The 18,481-nt window shown below is 37.1% G+C and overlaps 1 protein-coding gene and 1 long non-coding RNA gene across 4 annotated transcripts in view; both read left to right on the top strand.

Annotated features, from left to right (window-relative positions):
• LOC6573527 overlaps window positions 1-16,801 on the top strand; it is a 27,768-nt gene extending 10,967 nt beyond the window's left edge. For 2 of the 3 annotated variants that reach the window (XM_032731349.2, XM_032731346.2), the window contains exons 4-8: window positions 2,750-3,285; window positions 6,392-6,614; window positions 8,205-8,332; window positions 9,487-9,655; window positions 13,937-16,801. In XM_032731349.2, coding sequence (XP_032587240.1) covers window positions 2,750-3,285; window positions 6,392-6,614; window positions 8,205-8,332; window positions 9,487-9,655; window positions 13,937-14,412 — 1,532 coding nt within the window. In that variant the 3' untranslated portion in view covers window positions 14,413-16,801. The remainder of the gene's footprint in view (window positions 1-2,749; window positions 3,286-6,391; window positions 6,615-8,204; window positions 8,333-9,486; window positions 9,656-13,936) is intronic. The other variant, XM_015166956.3, reaches the window with a different exon arrangement.
• Window positions 3,293-5,052, top strand: LOC122756783. The gene is made up of 2 exons (XR_006356638.1): window positions 3,293-4,682; window positions 4,745-5,052. It is a non-coding gene; the product is annotated as an uncharacterized LOC122756783 (long non-coding RNA).
• Window positions 16,802-18,481: the final 1,680 nt, after the last annotated feature.

An 18,481-nucleotide genomic window follows, 5' to 3' on the forward strand; every position in this document is an offset into this window, starting at 1 on the left:
CAAAGTCGCAGTAAACGCACATGTGTATGTGTGTGCGTGTGTGTGTGTGGGTGTGCGTAATTTGCTAATTACCTAAATGGTTGCAAGGTAGTTTATATAAGCCAATGTGTGTTTGTGTGTGTGTTGTGTATGTGTGATATCGATGAAAAGTAAAAAAAAGCGCTGAGCTTGCTCCTGAACACGAAAGTAGAGCATGTGTTCTTCGGACCCGGCTAAAAAGTCGAGCTGAGTGGAGACTCCATTTGAGGCTGTTATGGCTAAAAGTGAGTTAATTGAACAATTATGGTAACGATATTGCATACGCTGTTACCAATCAAATTATATACCATTGCAGGGGACAGACATTCGCAAACAATTTAAGCCAACTGCCAGCAAATTGTAAAGCCGTCAACTCGCTCGTAATGGCTAACAACTTGAATTATTTGCTGGCTGCTTAGAAATTTTACAATCTATTTATTGATTGGCCATTGTGGAATGTAGAATTTATGACATCACTTGAATATTTGCACTAATTGACTTAATTAAGTTTGTAATCTATTTAACTTTTGCTTTGTTTATTTGCATAAATATTTTCAATTGGAGTTTATTAATTCGATTAAAAGCATTTTGATTATATTTTATATTTTTGAAATACTTTATTTTATTATTTTATTGGAACTTTTAATTTCCTTAACTTTTGCTTTGGTTGTTTATATATAAATATGTGTATTTATATTGTATATATGTATATTTTAAATTGATAGAAATGAGTTCATTGAAAACATTTAAGTTTTTGTATAAATATACATATACAAATAAGAATTTATTGGTTTTGTTTAAATGTATTTAACAGCAGAAGGTGGCGTGGACCCCACCGAGTATATTTTTCTTGATAATTTCTATATATTATTGGCATTTTTCAAGTTGAACTATAACCAAATAACTAATAAAAGATATGTATATAAAATGTTACTTAATTATACCCTGAACCCATTGAAAATGGGAAATCAGGGTATAATGGTTTTGTGAAAAGTATGTAACAGGCAGAAGGAATCATCGCAGACTCCATAAAGTATATATATTCTTGATCAGGACGACAAGCTGAGTCGATATAGCCCTGTCCGTCTGTCCGTCCGTCCGTATGAGCAAAAGGATCTCAGAAGATATAAGAGCTAGAGAGCTGAAATTTGGCATGCATACTCGTGTATACCATAGGCAGTACAAGTTTGCTTTATTTTTTCGATAACTCATCCGATAACTTTTTTATCGAGAATAATCGAAAAATCGACTTGGTCTTTTCAGCCTAATTTTAACACTTTTAGCCCTGGAGACTTTAAATTTACGTTGTATATAAAGTAATTGGATACAAAGATTTTGTAATTTACAGATTTTGGATACCACGCCCCCTTCGCCCCCAATTTGTTAAAAACGCATTTCAAGTACTAGAGACTTGTGCTTTGGAATGTACACACATTTTAACTATATGAACACATTCTGAAAGTTTCATAAAGATACTCTTACTACAAGAGAAATTATTCAACTAATAAATTCTCATAATATTGCCCACATTGCAGCGCAGCCCAAGCGCAGCCGTTGCTTACTGCGCAGTTAGCAGAGCGCGTGCTTATAAGTTTATGTGTATGTATGTGTGCATAAAAGAAGTCCAGAGTGATTAGAATATCAGCTTGGAGGGTTCAGGGTATCTCCTAGTCGAGCAGTCTCGACTGGAGCCTTCTTACTTGTTTTATTTTAATATATGATTATGAAGAAGTGTAATTCGACCACCCTAGATATGATTACAGTCCTATTCGCGTGAGATAGACTTTTCAAAATGAAACGCGCTTTTCCATTTTCTTGTTAACTATCAGAAAATAGATGATTTGGCTTCGTTTTGGTGTGTAGCTTGAATACGATATAATATGGAAGCATTAGATTTCTAAGCTTCTTTTTTCCAATAAATACACACCGTCCTGCCTGCCTCCTAGGTTCGCCATAAACGCATTGCTAGAAACTTGTCCCCTAGCAAATTCATATGGCCTGTGGTCCATATGGCCTATGCTGCAGCTATAAATTTCAGAGTAATTAGAGTGCGCTTGTGTGTGTGTGTGCATGTGGAAATGTACAATTATTGGAATATCAAGTCTTTCCGTTTTCAGGTTTTCTCTTAAACCTTTAGTTCCGACTAGAGCATTCCTATTTATATTTAATCCTAGCCTTAGCATCAATGCATCATCAACAGATTCATCAAGAATCTCTTAAGCTAATGCTCATTCTATAATGACTTGAACTATCCAATGAAAGCCACTATATATATGACCATAGCCTATAGATAATGCCATAGATATATAGATAACGTAAATAAAAAAATATATGAATAGGTCAGAGATCTATGCATATATTCGTATCTATTATCAGCTCAACTCACTCGAGTCACAAATGCCATCTTTATGATTTATTATTTTCTCAGGCGCACAATGAAGCTCGGCTCGCACATGTTTCACAATTGCTGCGGAAATGTCAGATAGAGCATCATGAAATTTGAAACGGATGCAATAACAAATTAACGATTTCCTAAACACATGTCACACACGAATATGTTTCGAAAATGAAATTCGAAGACAATTGTGCGGCAATGAGCACGAGTTGACATCGTTTTTATTTATTATTATATTTATTTTTAGCGAGTGCTGTTGCATTTTGATTTGGTTTTGATTGAATCTGCAGCTGGATGCACTGATAACATTGTTCGTTGATCGCTTCTTCTTTGCAGTGCTGGCGGCGCAGCGTGACTCGTACAAGTCGAAGGATGTGGGCAGCAGCAATAATGCCATACCGAGCGATGGCGACGCTCCAGCTGCCGTTGCTGGCAATGGCAATGGCAATGGCAATGGCAATGGTGTTGGCGGAAGCGGAAGCCTGGCCAGCGCGACCAGCAGCGGCGGAAGTAACAAAAATGCGCCGGGCCCTGGCCAATCAACGACTACCGACAGCGGCTCCAAATACAGCTCCAACGCCAACGCCAACTCCAACTCCAATTCCAAGTCTAACTCGAATGCCAACACCAACTCCAATGTAACGACAACAACAACAGCAATCAGTGGCATTGCCAGCAGTAGTTTTCATCGGGGCAACTCGATTGCATCGCTGGCTGCCGCGGCCAGCATCAACCGGAACAGCATCGATCTGGGCGAGGATTCGCGCAGCAATGGGCCCTACTTCGACAAGGCTGCCTCCAAGAATGTCACCGCGCTGCTGGGCAAGACGGCCTACTTGAATTGTCGCGTCAAGAATCTGGGCAATAAAACGGTAAGTGGAACGCAAATTGACTAAAGCCAAAAGCTTTTACAATTGTAATGCCATTAGTTGCCATCAAAATGCGATTTGTATTGTATGTGTCTGTGTGTGTCTGTGTGTGTCTGTGTGTGTGTGTGTGTGTGTTATATTTCATGTTTTTCAGCTAATTAGCACGTAAACTGCGCCCACATGGCGGCTTTGGCTAATTGTTCCGTCTTCACTCTTACTTGTTTGCTTTCAGGTTTAGTGCTCTATTATTTTTTTTGGGTTTTAGTTTTGCAACCTGCGCCGTAGTCATTCGGTTTCCGCCGCTTCCTGTGGGGCGGCCGACAGCGTCGTCATTGGTCCGGACTTATTTTTCGATAATAATATGTTACATGTCTGGGCCCGGGTCTCACCTGCACTAGCGCATGGCTCTGGCTCGTTGGCTCTGCGGTTTCGAAAACTAATTTGCGTGATTATTAAATTCGAGTATCTGTGGCTGAGCGCTCGTTCCGGCCACGTTGGCTGGGTTGAGTGAAAAGTTTTTAGGACCGGTCGTTAGATAGGCTGTCAGCACACAAGAAGATTTAGTTGTTGGCAACTTCATTAGATGCCAATTAGTTGGATAACTTCATCGATCATCGGCAGACAGTCGCTGAGTTAATTAACTAGATTTTTATGCCATCGACGCTTAATTAAATTCGCGCAATGCAATTCCCGCTCAATCGATTGGAATAACTTTTCTTTTGCATGCTAAACTCAATTATGAAATCATAATTTTAAACATATATGATGTATGAAAATAATTATTTGCATTTCTTATTTTGATTTGCGTATACTGAATATTGTCCGAATTAAGTATACGTTAGATTGACGTATGCTCAATGCTGAATTATTCATAGATTAATATAATATACAGATATACAGGTAAAATTTTAAGGCGAAGTATTGTTATATGAATAATCGACTGTGACTTCAATTAATCGCAGCCCCATCGCAAAGTAATCGATTATTTTGTATCATATAATCAATCGTGCCATCACTAAAAATCATTTGTCTCAAATCAATTCGATATTCGTTCGTATGTCTAATTTTTACACAATCACCAAAGACTCTCGGAGCGTGAATACAATTTCATTTGTTTGGGCTGTCAGCTTAAAGTCTAATTAGCTTTTACCTTGTGGCATGCCACACCCACTAACCGCAAGCCGAAGCTCAACCCCAAAAGTTAACTTTGAAGCTTAATTTCCATTTCGCTCATCCTCATTGCCATAAAGTAATACATCATTGGCGCTCTGATTTCACCGGATCTGACGAAAAACTTAAGCCAGCCGACAGAATGTAAGAAAAAACCTGGAAGAAGAAGAGGAAGCAGCTGGAAAAAGTCTAAGGTGTTAGCCACCTTCTGTTTTATGTGCGCGCGCTATGTAATGATAAACAGGCAGCGGATGTTTATGTTTTTCACATTATTAATGACGCTTTTCATTAGAGTCACAGTCGGAGTCGACATTTTACGGCTGCCGTTGCTGCCGATAACAGCATGCGAGCGGTAATGAGTTTTAAGGGGCGTGGCACGTTTGCGGGCGCCCCAATGAAAAACAAAACGCTTCTAAATAATTCAAAGCTAAAGTAAGGTCTGCAGAAAAAGTTTAGCTGCGTAATAATAGTAGATTCATTTGGGTGTGTGTGCGACTTACAGAATACCCTGTAATGTGGAGGCATATTTTGGAGACTTTTCATAAATGGAATTAAATATATTAACGAACTAATAATAAACATTGTTCAATTGCTAAACTAGAATATTTATTTGATGGGCATGCCGCATTTGGCTCAGCTGCGTACAGGGTATGCAATAACATGCGGCTAACAAATTTTAAAGCATACTTTCGTGCGCTCTGCAAATTGAGCCATAAAACGGCAAACATTTTGCCGCTGATTCTGTTTGGCCAGCAGCCAGAAAGAGTATAAACTCCGGCTGCCTTGCAATCGATATACAAATTTTACGATACTGTAAACACGCATAACGCGCATAAACTTGGCAAACGCTGGGTGTTGATCCTGGCTGAATACTGAATGGAGCTAAATGAAATGTTTGCGGTTGCTGGCAGCCTAAACTCGGCTTGGATTGGCTTAACACCACAGCACGGCACGGTACGGCACGGCACGGCACAGCACAGCACGGTGTGTCTGTGTGTGTGTGTTTGTGTATGAGTGTTTCAGCATTTGCTGTTAATTACATGCAACTTTCTTTTGAGCTGAGTGCCAAACTTTAGACTAACATTGCCTGTGCTGCCTTGCTATGGCACCTGCACAATCTGTCGTCGCTGCTGGCAACAGCAGCAGCAGAAGCAGCAGCAGCAGTGACAGCGGCTGTCCGTCGTCGGGTTTCTTGTCCATTAACTTTGCCGTCGCTCGTGTCGTCAGGCGGCATGCTGTTAAGCTGTTGTCATTGAAATTGAAAATGAAAATGCAAGCAGCTGACGTCTGACACGCGATACACAGTGGGCGGCGCGGGGGGGTGTTGTGTTGATCTAGGTGGGGGCCGAAGCTGTGGACGTGGGTGTGCGATGAGTACAGCCCTAAATCACAGTCACTTAAAAATGTTGAGCTAAGACACGTTAACAGCAGGTGGTTGCCAAACAGGTGTGCATTAGCATGGGCGTGCCACACACACACCCCCACACACACACACCCACACACACATTGCATGTGCTGCCTTCAATTTGACTTGAAGCAGTTGCCATTGTTGCCAGCGCCACAGCCCCACTGACAAGGGTAGGCCCTGTCGTGGTGGCCAGACCCAGAACGCACCCTTCGGCAAGGGTCGTACGCTATGCTGACACATGTGTTGCCCTTGCGTTAAAGTTTTTACTTTTCTTTGGCAGGCGGCAAGCAACGCATAAAAACATTTCAAAATAAATTTGCATTTGCCATGCCCCAGCCGCAGGGCAACCTCGCCTCCGCATCCGCATCCGCCCCTGCCACAGCCCCACCCACACGCCGATGCCAAAGATTGTGCGTGAAATAGACTTTTTAAACTGTTTGCCCAATAAATTAAACTAAACATGCAAATGCTCTGGCTTTGACAAATGAAATCTTTTCGTGTGGCTAAACTTTTGATTCGATCTGATTTCAGATGCTTTTGCAAGTGTCGTGGGTGCGACATCGGGACATACATTTGCTCACAGTCGGACGCTACACGTATACATCGGATCAGCGCTTTCGAGCCATACACCAGCCGCAGACCGAGGACTGGATGCTACAAATCAAGTATCCCCAGCATCGCGATTCCGGCATCTATGAGTGCCAAGTCTCGACAACTCCGCACATGAGCCACTACATCCACCTGACAGTTGTTGGTAAGTTTCGAGTCGTTCGTCTCTCTATACTGATATCATGGTAATAAAAATAACAATAAATTATATAAAAATTCGTTAAAAAAAAAAAAAAAAAAATTAACTACGTAAAATAGAAGTAGTGGTAATTCACAATGTATCGTTACCCTGGTTGTATTCCAGATCGACTAGTATGGCACCAGACTGCATCTCTCTTGTAGTGCCTTCCCATAAAACTTTGCATGTGAGCGTCATTCCGTATAAACATTCAAGCTAGAGCTCTTGTGTGTGTGCTACATCCGTGCACATGTATCCAGTTCCCCTTTGTTCAGTCATGTTGGCTTTGTGGCGATGTCGCAGATCCATGGCATGGTGACAATACGATTATGTGACGCCTCAACAGAAACATCAGCAGCGACTTCTACTTTCTTTTCATCACCTTCTCCTTCAAAGAAGAAAATAAAAACCAAATTCTCGACTGCTGCTTCAGCACCTCGACTCTTCGCAGTTGCTCTGCATCGCAGTAAATGCCGCTGGATTAATTTCTCTTTCTTATCCTATGTGGGTACTTCCGAAAGGGCATTTGGGTCAAAAAGGCCAACATCTTAATATTTAATCATTGCTCTAAATTGTGGACAATTTTCCGCAACCTCGCAGCTGATAATAATAAAAATAATATATATAATATAAAATAAATAATTTATAATTTTATGTATTTATAACAAATCCTAAATATATATTAACAAAATATATTAACAATTTGTTAACAGTGGCTTAAAGGATTCATGAAGGTATTTGAAACCGAAAGGATGATATCTCTGCGAAAATAAACAAAGCGAACTATCAATGGAAAAGTGTTCAATAATGATTTTCCGAAATTATTTGAAGTAATATATATACTACTCTGCTGATAATTATGTTGCACTTAAAAGTTTCTGTATACAAAATAATGCCATTAGCTGTACATAAAGCTAACGGTTCTTTGAATTCGAGTGTTTGACTTGTAGCAATTCACTTAATGAGCTTTTAGTTTCGTATAATACTAAAAGTATGCAAACATTTAGGGTCAACTGAGGCTTCCTGTTTACACAAAGCCAAATTAGTATTCGGTTGCCACGAAACCTTTTTTTTTTTTACTTTTAGAAGTTTTGTGAAAAACAATTTCCTGGTCTTATATTTCAATCATGATGTTACATACAAATAAGTACCAATCGCAAAAAAAAGTCTAAAGTTATTTAGACCTTTAAAACTTGTTGCTATAGTCGAGCAGGTGCAAAGGTGTAAAAGGCAGCAGAGGTGGGCGCACGCACTTCACTTTCATGGAAATTTTCAATGGAAATCTTTAGAAATTTTTGCGCATTTAAATTACACTTTTATTTCTAATGAGGATGCTCAGGCGAGCTAGAATTTTGTATTTACCTAATTGCCCTTTTATTCAAGCTTAGCGCACCTACCGAAAGAGCCCTAGAAATAGACGCCCATTTCGTTGAAAGCATTTGAGCTCAGGCTGATGGGCATTTAAGTGTTGTGGGTGGGGTTAGATATCGGTTCATGATGTGAAACATTAAGCGAAAGTTTTTAACTTTTTCCCTTTGTTTTCTTGTTCTCTTGCAGAGCCCTCGACGGAAATTATTGGCGCACCCGATTTGTATATAGAGAGCGGCTCGACTATAAATCTCACCTGTGTCATACTCAACTCACCTGAGCCGCCGGCCTATATCTTTTGGAATCACAACAACGCTGTAAGTGTAAGATGCTCTCATTTATATTAGGGTTCACTTGGTCTCTTTTTGTCAATTTCGTCAGCCAATTACTTTGGGGTATCATATTATTGCGCTGCTTATAAATGATGAGGGATCTGGAGCATCGCCTCATTTTAGTAACTTTTAAATTAGCTTTGCAGTGGCAAAAACTGTTTAACTTTTCTCTTCTGCTCTCTTTTTTTTTTTGTCATTTCTTTTTTTGTTTTGCACCCCTTCTTATTTTGTGTGTTTCTATTTTGTTGACTGCAAGAAAATGCCATTTAAGCACTATGCAAAGCAAGGGACCCAAAAAAAAAAAAAAAAAAAAAAAAAAACAAAATAAGTAAAAAACCCGTTGAGGCAAGGGTTTTAAATGGATTTTGGTTTGGCTGCCTCTTCCGCTGCCTCCTCCGCTGCTGTTGCTGTTGCTTCTTCTCTTTCGATACTGTTGTCAGTGGCATCCCAGCGGCTGTTAAAGCCACGTTTTAGTTTTCCATTTTAGGTGTTTTTCTTCATGCTTTGGGACTTTAGTCACGGCCATGTTTTAGCTTATTGTATGGGGAATTCGTAAGGGTTCCTGCTGTGCACAACACAGCCTTTCTATTGTTATGTATTTTCTATAGAGCATAGCAGGCTTTTAAGAAGGGTTGAGTTGGAGTTTAAGAATACTAGTAACAGTAGCACTATACTAAGAGAGAGAGAGAGAGAGAGTGGGAGACGGAGACGGAGAGAAGGGCTCAGAGTGAGCAGCCATTAGTAGCACTTTTGCCACGAGGAGATTTAATTTTATTGTTTTGCCTTTATTCACAGTCTTTTCTTTCATATATGTCTTCTCTTTCTTTGCCAATAATTTTAATTTTCTAACAGTAGCGCAACAGTGCGTATGCGTAATGTGGGCACAAACAGCTTTATGGCATAGAAAATGAATGTCGCATAAAATCTAATTTGATTCAACGTTGTCCATACGGCATTGTAAATGTTATTCGCATACAAATTGTGATTGTTTTTCGTGCTTAGCACTCACTCTTTGTATCGCTCCCTCTCTCGCTCTGGCTTTTATTTTATTGTCTATATCTTTCTCTTTTTAATGTGCGCACATAAAACCCTCAAGTACTGCCAGTTGTCTGTGATACTCTCGGATTCTCTCTTTGCAGATAATCAACTATGACTCGCCCCGAGGCGGCGTCTCAGTCGTAACCAACAAAGGTGAGACGACGACATCGTTTCTACTGATTAAATCAGCGCGTCCATCGGACTCCGGGCATTATCAATGTAATCCATCAAATGCAAAGCCCAAAAGCGTAACGGTACATGTGCTGAATGGTAAGTAAAATCAACGACAACCCAACTCGAAAATCCGCAAGCCAACACAAAAGATAATATTCCACAATGAACCTGACTGCATGCTAATAAAAAGATAAACGAAAATCAAACACGACAGTTGAATACTCTTTGAACACACATTCTGCGCTCTTGATTCTAATTGAATTCCAGCAAAGCAGGCTCATGAAATACTGTCAGGCAATATCAATTTTACTATATCTATTTTAGTATTTGAAGATATGGAAAAAATTGTTGTACATAAAATATGCTGTATAATGCATATTTTATTTACATTGTGTTATACGTATTTATTTTACTCTATTATCACTATTTTATTATTTAATAATATTTCACACATAATTCTTAAATATACATAATTCTTTATTTTTTTTATATATATTATTTATATTTAATCATTAATTAATTAATCAAAATTTTAAATTTAAATTTAAATTTTTAAGAAATATGTATTACATATACCTTTTATTTAGAATACAATAATTCTACTAATACTTAATTTATTAAAATTTGTTAAAAACATTTTTTATCATTTAAATAATTTTTTTCTAAATTTTAAAATAAAATTGTATTATTTTTAAAAATCAATTTTGTAGCTTTTTATTCCTCCGAATAAATATTCTTTACTGATTTATGAATTTGATTAAATTAAAAAAATTTTTAATTTCTTTAAAAGTCTTTAAAATTTAAAAATCCAGAATGATTTTCTGTTCAAACTTAGCTTAAAAATTTGCATTTAAATTCAAATTTAATTGACTTGGTTAAATTGGGCTTAGCTCGATTTGATTTTATTTATGCTGGTAGCGAGCACTAAAATGTATTTAGATTAAATTTATTAGATTAAATGCTCTGCCAAGAGTGCTAAGCCAACATTGTGATAAAGCTTAACTACCCCGATAATAATGTTTTATGGTTAAGATGGCTACGAAAAGCACAATGGACCAAAGCGAAAAGTTTGGTGTGATGAATAAATGGCAAGAGAGACTGACTGACCGACGACTGCATTGAGGGTAGTCCCCATCTCAGCTCAGCGCAGTTCAGTTCGGTTCAGTTCAGTTCAGTTCTAAAAAAAAGAGGAATGCACAAAGACTTGTGGAAAAGTGCAAAAGTAAAGTGTGCTAATGATGAAGACAAAAGAGGGAGAGCGAAAGAGAGAGTGTGCGAGAGACAGAGAGAGAGAGAGAGAGAGTGAAAGAGAGAGGGGAGATTAAGAAGCGCCACGTACGTCATTGTGGTGAATGCGGGTTTATGAATGCTTTGTGGATTAAATCTGAATGCTTGAATTGCGAACACTTTGTTGGGCATTTCAAGTGATTTTCAGTTGGTGAAAGAGCTCTAAGAATTTGTGGAAACTTCAGTTAATATTTGTGAGGGAAATGCACTCGAGTGTAAGAGTAGAAATGAAATGCTTGAAATCTTGACTTGAGCGCCGGTTTCTGAATAAAGCGAAAAAAAAAAAAAAAACAGAAATTACCAAGTGGAATTATGTGAAAGTTAGTCTTAAGAGCTCGCAAATGAAGCATTTTTCTATTGTTAAATGTTAATGGCAAAAGATGTAGAACGTATAATTAATGAAGTGCACAAGTTAAGTAGATGACTTTGCACTCAGGAAAATCGACTTCGATTACAGCGAAAATGTAGTAGTAGTAGTGACTCGGTTTGATTGAGAAGCGTAGAGCGCAAAGCCATAGAAATGTAACGACAGCTAACAACAGAACGCAGTGACACTAAATAAACCAGTCCAAAAGGTGTCGAGTACAAAAAGAGGGGCGGAGCCATTGGAGCATGCTCTAAGTAATTTGGCTGTGTGGTGTGTGGGAAGAACCACAAAGCCAAAGGAATGAGTAGAGCGGGAATGTATGAAATACTCTAAGAAATTCCTTTAAGAAGTGAATTGATTTTGTTTTTTTTTTTTTTTAAGAGTTTTGGTGAATTACAGAGACTTTGACACTCAAAATAGTCTTGGACTGTGCCATCACTATGTTACAAAGTTTTCAAGTCCAAGCTCAAGAAATATTGATAGATTTTTATCGATAATATCCTGGAATGTGTGAAATACTCTAAGAAATACCTTGAAGTAGTGAATTGATTTTATTTGTTTTTATTTTTTAAGATTCAGTGAATTACAGAGAAGTTTACACTCAAAATAGTCTGCAGCCAAACTGAAGAAATATTGATCGATTTTTATCGATATTAAAAAAGGCAATGGTAGATGTGGAAAAATCCAGAATATATAAGTTTCATATGGCAACACTCTCAAAATATAGCATACAGATGTAAATTATAATAATAAATTAATATATATACATGCCCATATGCATATAGTATATATGTAATCCATTATGTACACCCGCTTCCACCTGCTGCATACATTTGCATAGATCCGCATATAAACATTTGACTCTCTAGCTCTCTATAGTAATTGGTTGGACGGAAGCCCTCAACAAGTGAATTTCACGCACTTCAATGAGCAAATATTGATTGGACAGCTGAAGCGAGCAGTCGTGACAGCTAAGGGTGTTGTAATATGCTAATTGGCAGTCGTCTTGCTTCAATGGGCGTGGCTGGCGCAATACTCTCAATATTCAATATACGCTGTGTTAACTGTAAATGTGCGAGATGCAAATTAAAATGAAACTAACTGAAGAGCATTTAAAGTCAAAGTGCTCAACTCTTTCGTCGGCCCTCTTTCCACCCATCCTCCCCATCCTTCGTACACGCAGTTGTAATTATTGTGGCGCTCTGCTAAAAGTCTAACAGAACTTACAGCACTTAGCAACTCCGTTCAGCTCCTCAGTGCTCTCTCGCTCTCTCTCTCTCTCTCTATCTCTCTCTCTCTTGCTCTGCCTTTCGTTGTCCTGCTGCTGCTGTGCTAGCAGAGTTTTTTTTTTCTTTTTTCTTTTGTTTTTCGTTTTAGTTAACGCTGCGACATTTCTCCGCATGTGAATGGCCATGCAGCGAATGAATGAGAGAGAGAGAGAGAAAGAGCGAGAGGGCGCGCGTGTGGCACATGAATATTATGTTTATGTTGCGCTTGGTCTCTCTGTGGCACACGCAACCCGCAGCCTTCGCCATGCTTGACTTTATGCTGCATGCCACTTCCTTTGCGACTTTCACTAATGTCAAGTTGTCGTCGTTGTTGTCGCAACGGTGTCTGCTAGATAATGCCGCGGCGTTGCCATCGCCACAGTCAGTCAGCACACATACACGCACACACACACACACACATATATAAATGTATATATATGTAGAACTAGGTGTACCCATCTCTGTTGCCATATTGTGCATGCAATGCGCGTTGTTTCCGTTAACTGCTTTGGCACACTTGTTTCTGATTATTATTATGTTTTGTCTCTTGTTCTGCTATTTCGCATTGTTGTTGCTGTCGCTGCTGTTGCCGTTACATTTTGTTTTGTTGTTATTTTTATGATTATATGCCGCCCGTTCACATTGTATTTTGTTTGCTTTGCTGCTGTTGTTGTTGTCGTTATTGTAGTAGTAGTTCTGCTTTTGTTTTCACTCCATACCGCTATGCTCATCCTCTCTCACACACACACACACACACAGATACGCAGACACTCTTTGCGTATGACTCTCAACGACAGTGGCTTGTTTGCTTTTCGTTTCTTTCATTTCCATTTGTTTTGCTTCACTTTTTTGCATTGCTTGGCTTTTATTGTTTATTGTTAGCCTCTCCCAGGCACCAGGATTTGTCGCATTAATATCAGCAGCATATGGCAAGGATTTTGTCGCTTGCCTGCGCTCTCACGGCTATTTAAGTATATAACTGTAAACGAAATAAATATAAAAACTTTTTACTTATGATCAATAAAATACGAATGATTCCCAGAACTATCATCAGCTTTATTCATTTAGTTAGATGAAAAAATCTAGAACTCATTTACATTTATTACCTTGCGTTTTGTTTTTTTTTTTCTCTTGTTTTCTCTTGATTTTAAAATAATGCTTTAGTTTCATGGATTTCTTTGGTTTCTAGTTTCCTTGGTCAAGTGAAATCTGTGCAGAATAAAGCTGGGTTTTTGATATGGATACATATAATTTCTTACTAATTCCACTCAAGAGACTACATATAATCTAATATTAACATTACTAGCTAATGCAGATAATATAGACACTATCTGAAAACCTAAAGAGCTGTTGCTCAATTATTACATATATAGAACTGTATACATATATTTAATATTTTTTTGTTTCATCCAATCACTGAGTATAAGAGCAGCAATAAAGATGTAAATTAAACAGGTGTTTCTCATTCTGTTTCCAGGGGAGTTCCCAGCAGCAATGCAGCACGCGGCACCAGCGCATCCTCCCATGTCACCAAGTCGCTATCTCTTAGTGTACCTGTTTGTGTGCTGCTGCAGTTTGGCATTTGCCGGGCGCTCTATGCGGCCCTCAGTGGTGCCGCAGCGGCAGCGGCAGCGGCGACGACGCTGCAGCGACGATGTACCACCAGGGGGGGCACAGGCAGAGGCGCCGACTGGGGACAGAGGCGTGGCAGTTGGAGTGCTGCAGTCAAAGCGACTTTGTCGGTATGTGGAATTGGAAACATACTCGAATGTCTTTTAAGACTGCTGTCCACGCTGCTGAGCATCACATGGCGTTGGCACTGGCGGGGGCGTGGCCCACACCACCGCCAGCAACAACAATCAGCGAGCGCAGCAGCCACTGTAGCTGGAACAGCAACGTTTAGGCAGATATATGAGGCGGACATAAGGTGAGCAGCACCTCAAAATTAAAAAAAAAAAAAAAAAATTAAAATAAAAAAAATAAAAAATAAAATAAATAAAAAAAAAAAAAAACATTTCTAGACTCTAGACTAATATAAAATAAACACACACACACACAGACACATCTTACATTTTAGCTTAACTATCTAAAGTACACACCCATACAAACACGACTACATACATAAGCAGCAACTATATGATAGTAACTAATGTGTAAAATCTATTGGCTATTCTGTTTTTCTATGAATCCGTGACGTATACGTAATAATTAGACACACACACACACACACACACACACAAGAAGAGAAGAAGAAAAATTAATCAGAAATTTAAAGCGAATTACAGAGCCAAGTTGTCGCCTTTTCAAGTACAACTTTGTATAATATGTTAAATCGGTTCTGTTATTTGGATTTTGAGTTTCGTATTGGCAAGTTTAAATTTGAGTTCGAGTTATCCTTCAAGGAGTCTCCCCGAAAAAGTAAATAACTACATTAAACTTTTTGATACAAAAACGAAACGTGAAAATATGTAAATCAATTTGCTAAAACTTTCCGTAGAGACTTTTTTCTCGTAAAGAACACTGCTCAAAGCTGCAAAACATTTTCAGAAAAACAATGAAACTTAAGCTAAATGTTGAGATAAGTATTTAGCGCTTTTCCAAATGCCACACTCTGAGACTATTCCCAGGACAACAATTCGAATGGGCATCAGCTTAGATGTCGGACAAAACGAAACTTAAAAGACAACAAATTTCTAAATATTAAACTTCAACTGCGCAGCAAATTTCAAGTACTGACTAAAGCATATAAAAAACAACTTATATATATATATAAAATAAAAAACATACATGCGCATAAATTAATATAATATAAAGTATAAAAAACACTGTAAAAATGACTTCACTACGAATGCAGCAAAAGTAAAATTTAAGCTAAACATTTCTCTAGCTCTTAGAGGCAGACGCGTAAAACCAAAGTTTTTCCGAGCATCAAAAAAACATCAATTCACAGATATTAAATATTAATATATAATATATATGTATTATTTTCGATTTATGAAATTTATTTTGTGTGTACAAATTGCATAAATGAATTAAAGTTAAGCTTGATTATTGTGCGATTGGGTTGCGAGACGACGCTGAAGGACTGAGGGTAGATTATATTTGAACGAAATCATGTTGCACATAGCAAAAATTTATATGTTGTTAATTGAAGAGAATAAAAATATTTATATATATATATATAAAATTAATATGTCAAAAATTATGCATAAATTAAGAAATGATAATGAAAATTGAGAAAACTTATTAAATCAATGTGCAAAAGTATGCAAAAGTATGCAAAAGCAAGTTTCAGTTTCATTTCAGGTTTTAAAGTTTAAAAACAAAGTGGTTTACCGAACAAACATTTCAAAAGACTTTCAGCAGATTTCTGTACATTTCCTTAAAGAGTATAAATGCATATAGTATATATATTTTGAATACAATCAACTTTAAATCAGGGCATTGAATTAATTTAAGATACGCTGTGGATTTATTTATTTGTCCTTAATTTTACCTCGTAAAACCTTTTTTTTTATCTGAGATAGACTCCGATAAAGAGTTCCTTCAGGGTGACGTAAATAAAAGAGATCGGATTTTAGTAGAGTTCATTTTTGCTATTTCAGCTGTAATGACTAATTTGGTTAAAGTAATTTAAGGTGAATTTATTTCGCATTTCTGTAAAATTTTCAATTCGACTCATGCTCAATTCAAATGTAATTTGAATCAAACTATTTTTATGTTGATTACAATTATTATTTTTATTATGATGCTTGAGAGTAAAAAATGTATGCCCCATTTAATATATTGTCAAAACTGTCAATTCAATTTAAGCTTTACTTATTTAAAATGTAAAAAAAAAAACTTTGTATGCCCTGTTCTTTCCTCTCCGTTATTTTTTCCCAGCTATCCATAATTACATACTTTATTAGTTTTGCAAGCCACCTTTGTCATAGTAAGTACATAGTTAAATAACCATACAAATGTTTGCAACAGTATTTCCAATTACGAAAAAAAAGAAGAGCAAAATACACGGAAAAACTGGGAAAACCAATTTAATTCAGTGTTTATATAAACGTATATGCAATAAAACAAAAATAATGAAAATAATAAGCATTGAAAAAGTTTATAATGCTATCGATAGAAATAAATACGAGAAAAAGAACGAAATAAAAAATGAACAAATTCACAAAAAACGAAAAACTAAATAAAAAAAAAAAAAAAAACAAGTTTCATTAAGTATGCTTCACGGCAACAACTATTGAACCCCAACTGCAAAAGCTGCTCACAACTTTTTCATTAGCATTTCAACAACTACAAATACAACTAAAACTACAACAACAACAACAACCAGTACAACAAAGCCAACAGATAGAAGAAGAAATACAAAAACAAACACAAAATAAACTCAGCTATTGATGTATTCAACAGTTACGTTGCATACAACATTTTTTTTTTTAATTCGTATTTTTGTTTATTTTCAGTGAGCAATAACAGGCATAAAAATTTAAATTCGATAGAACTTTGTTTTTGCTGTGGCCGTTTACGGCAAAGGTTGTCAAATGAAAATTCTTGCATCAAAGGAAAATGCATATTATTTTAAATTAATAATGCCACGAGAGTTTATTTATTTATTTATTTTTTTTTTTTCAAATAGTTTACAATAAAAAGTTCCCAAAATCTTTAACCATTCCAAAGTATTTTCACTGACATTTTCACCACTTACATTAAGCGTAGCTTTAAGTACGGCTACACAAAGTGACAAAAAAAGAAACAAAAACTCTTAAGATCTAAGCTAATTCAGAGGGCAACTGCAGACAACTGACGTAAATATTGTATATGTAAATGTGTATCTATAATAAATATTATGACATCAAATGCAGAAGCTATATATATATATATATATGTATACATATAGTTTATATTTATTTCAGAGGAACCCGAAAAAAAAAAGAAAATTGAATTCATGATGTTATTAAAGCTAAACAGAATTTGAAAGTAACTTTCAATTAAATACGAAAAAAAAAACCGAAAAGCAAACTGAATCTTTTACGAATGTAAGAATTTAAAAGGCAAACAAAAACATGTAAAAGTGCAGAAGAGTAAACGATAAATAAAAAGCTATAAAACATAACAGAAAAGAAAACGAAAAAAAAAAAAAACAACAAGAAAAACATTAACTAAAGAATATTATGTCAACTGTTAATTAACTTGTTTTAATGGCAAGGGGCTACTACAACCGGGTCATAAATTATGTGTGCTTGTATGTGTGTGGGAAAGAGTTTACCAGCTCTAGAGGTAAATGCTAAGCAAACAAAAGCAAATCATTTTTCACAGCCGGACAGGCGAACAAAAGCCGCACAGCTGTGGGCGAGCCATAGATCTGGCATTGACGATAAAATCATGCAACGAGATTAATCATACGCCCCGTGAAGGCATAATGAATGCGTGGCAAAGGCAATCGTGGCAATCGCTTACATTACAATCTGTTAACAACATGTTTCTATTCACTGACAGGCTCATAATTTAAAGAGGCTTACGTAACGCGTCTTTACGGGCGTATTTTATTTGATGTTATCTTCCTTTTTTTTTTTTTTTTTTAATAAATATTAACACATAGTTAAACACTTTGGCGCGCGCTGATGGAAAATCAATAAATGTGCCAAGCGATGTGGAGCGTCGCCTGATGGACGCTGCAAAGTATGCTATATATATATATAAACTTTACTATATATACGTATATATATACATTTTATTGACGAAATGTGGCGTGTCCGTGCGCGGCATGCAGCAGCACGAGCATCAACATCAATTTCAGAATCATCACGGCCATCCACGAGCTCTCTATAAACATTAACAGCCACGAGGGCGACCTGGCGACTTCATGCAAAACCACTCAAGGACAAGTGGGCAATAAGCGAGAAACTTTTATTGTTTTATGTCGAAAAGTTTTCTATATGTGTCTGTGTGTATGTTGGTCGGTCGCTGTTGTTATTGTTTTGTGTCAAGTGCCGCCCAACA

This window comes from Drosophila mojavensis, unplaced genomic scaffold (genome assembly GCF_018153725.1).
Source record: "Drosophila mojavensis isolate 15081-1352.22 unplaced genomic scaffold, ASM1815372v1 contig_16, whole genome shotgun sequence".
In the NCBI taxonomy this organism is placed as follows: domain Eukaryota; kingdom Metazoa; phylum Arthropoda; class Insecta; order Diptera; family Drosophilidae; genus Drosophila; species Drosophila mojavensis.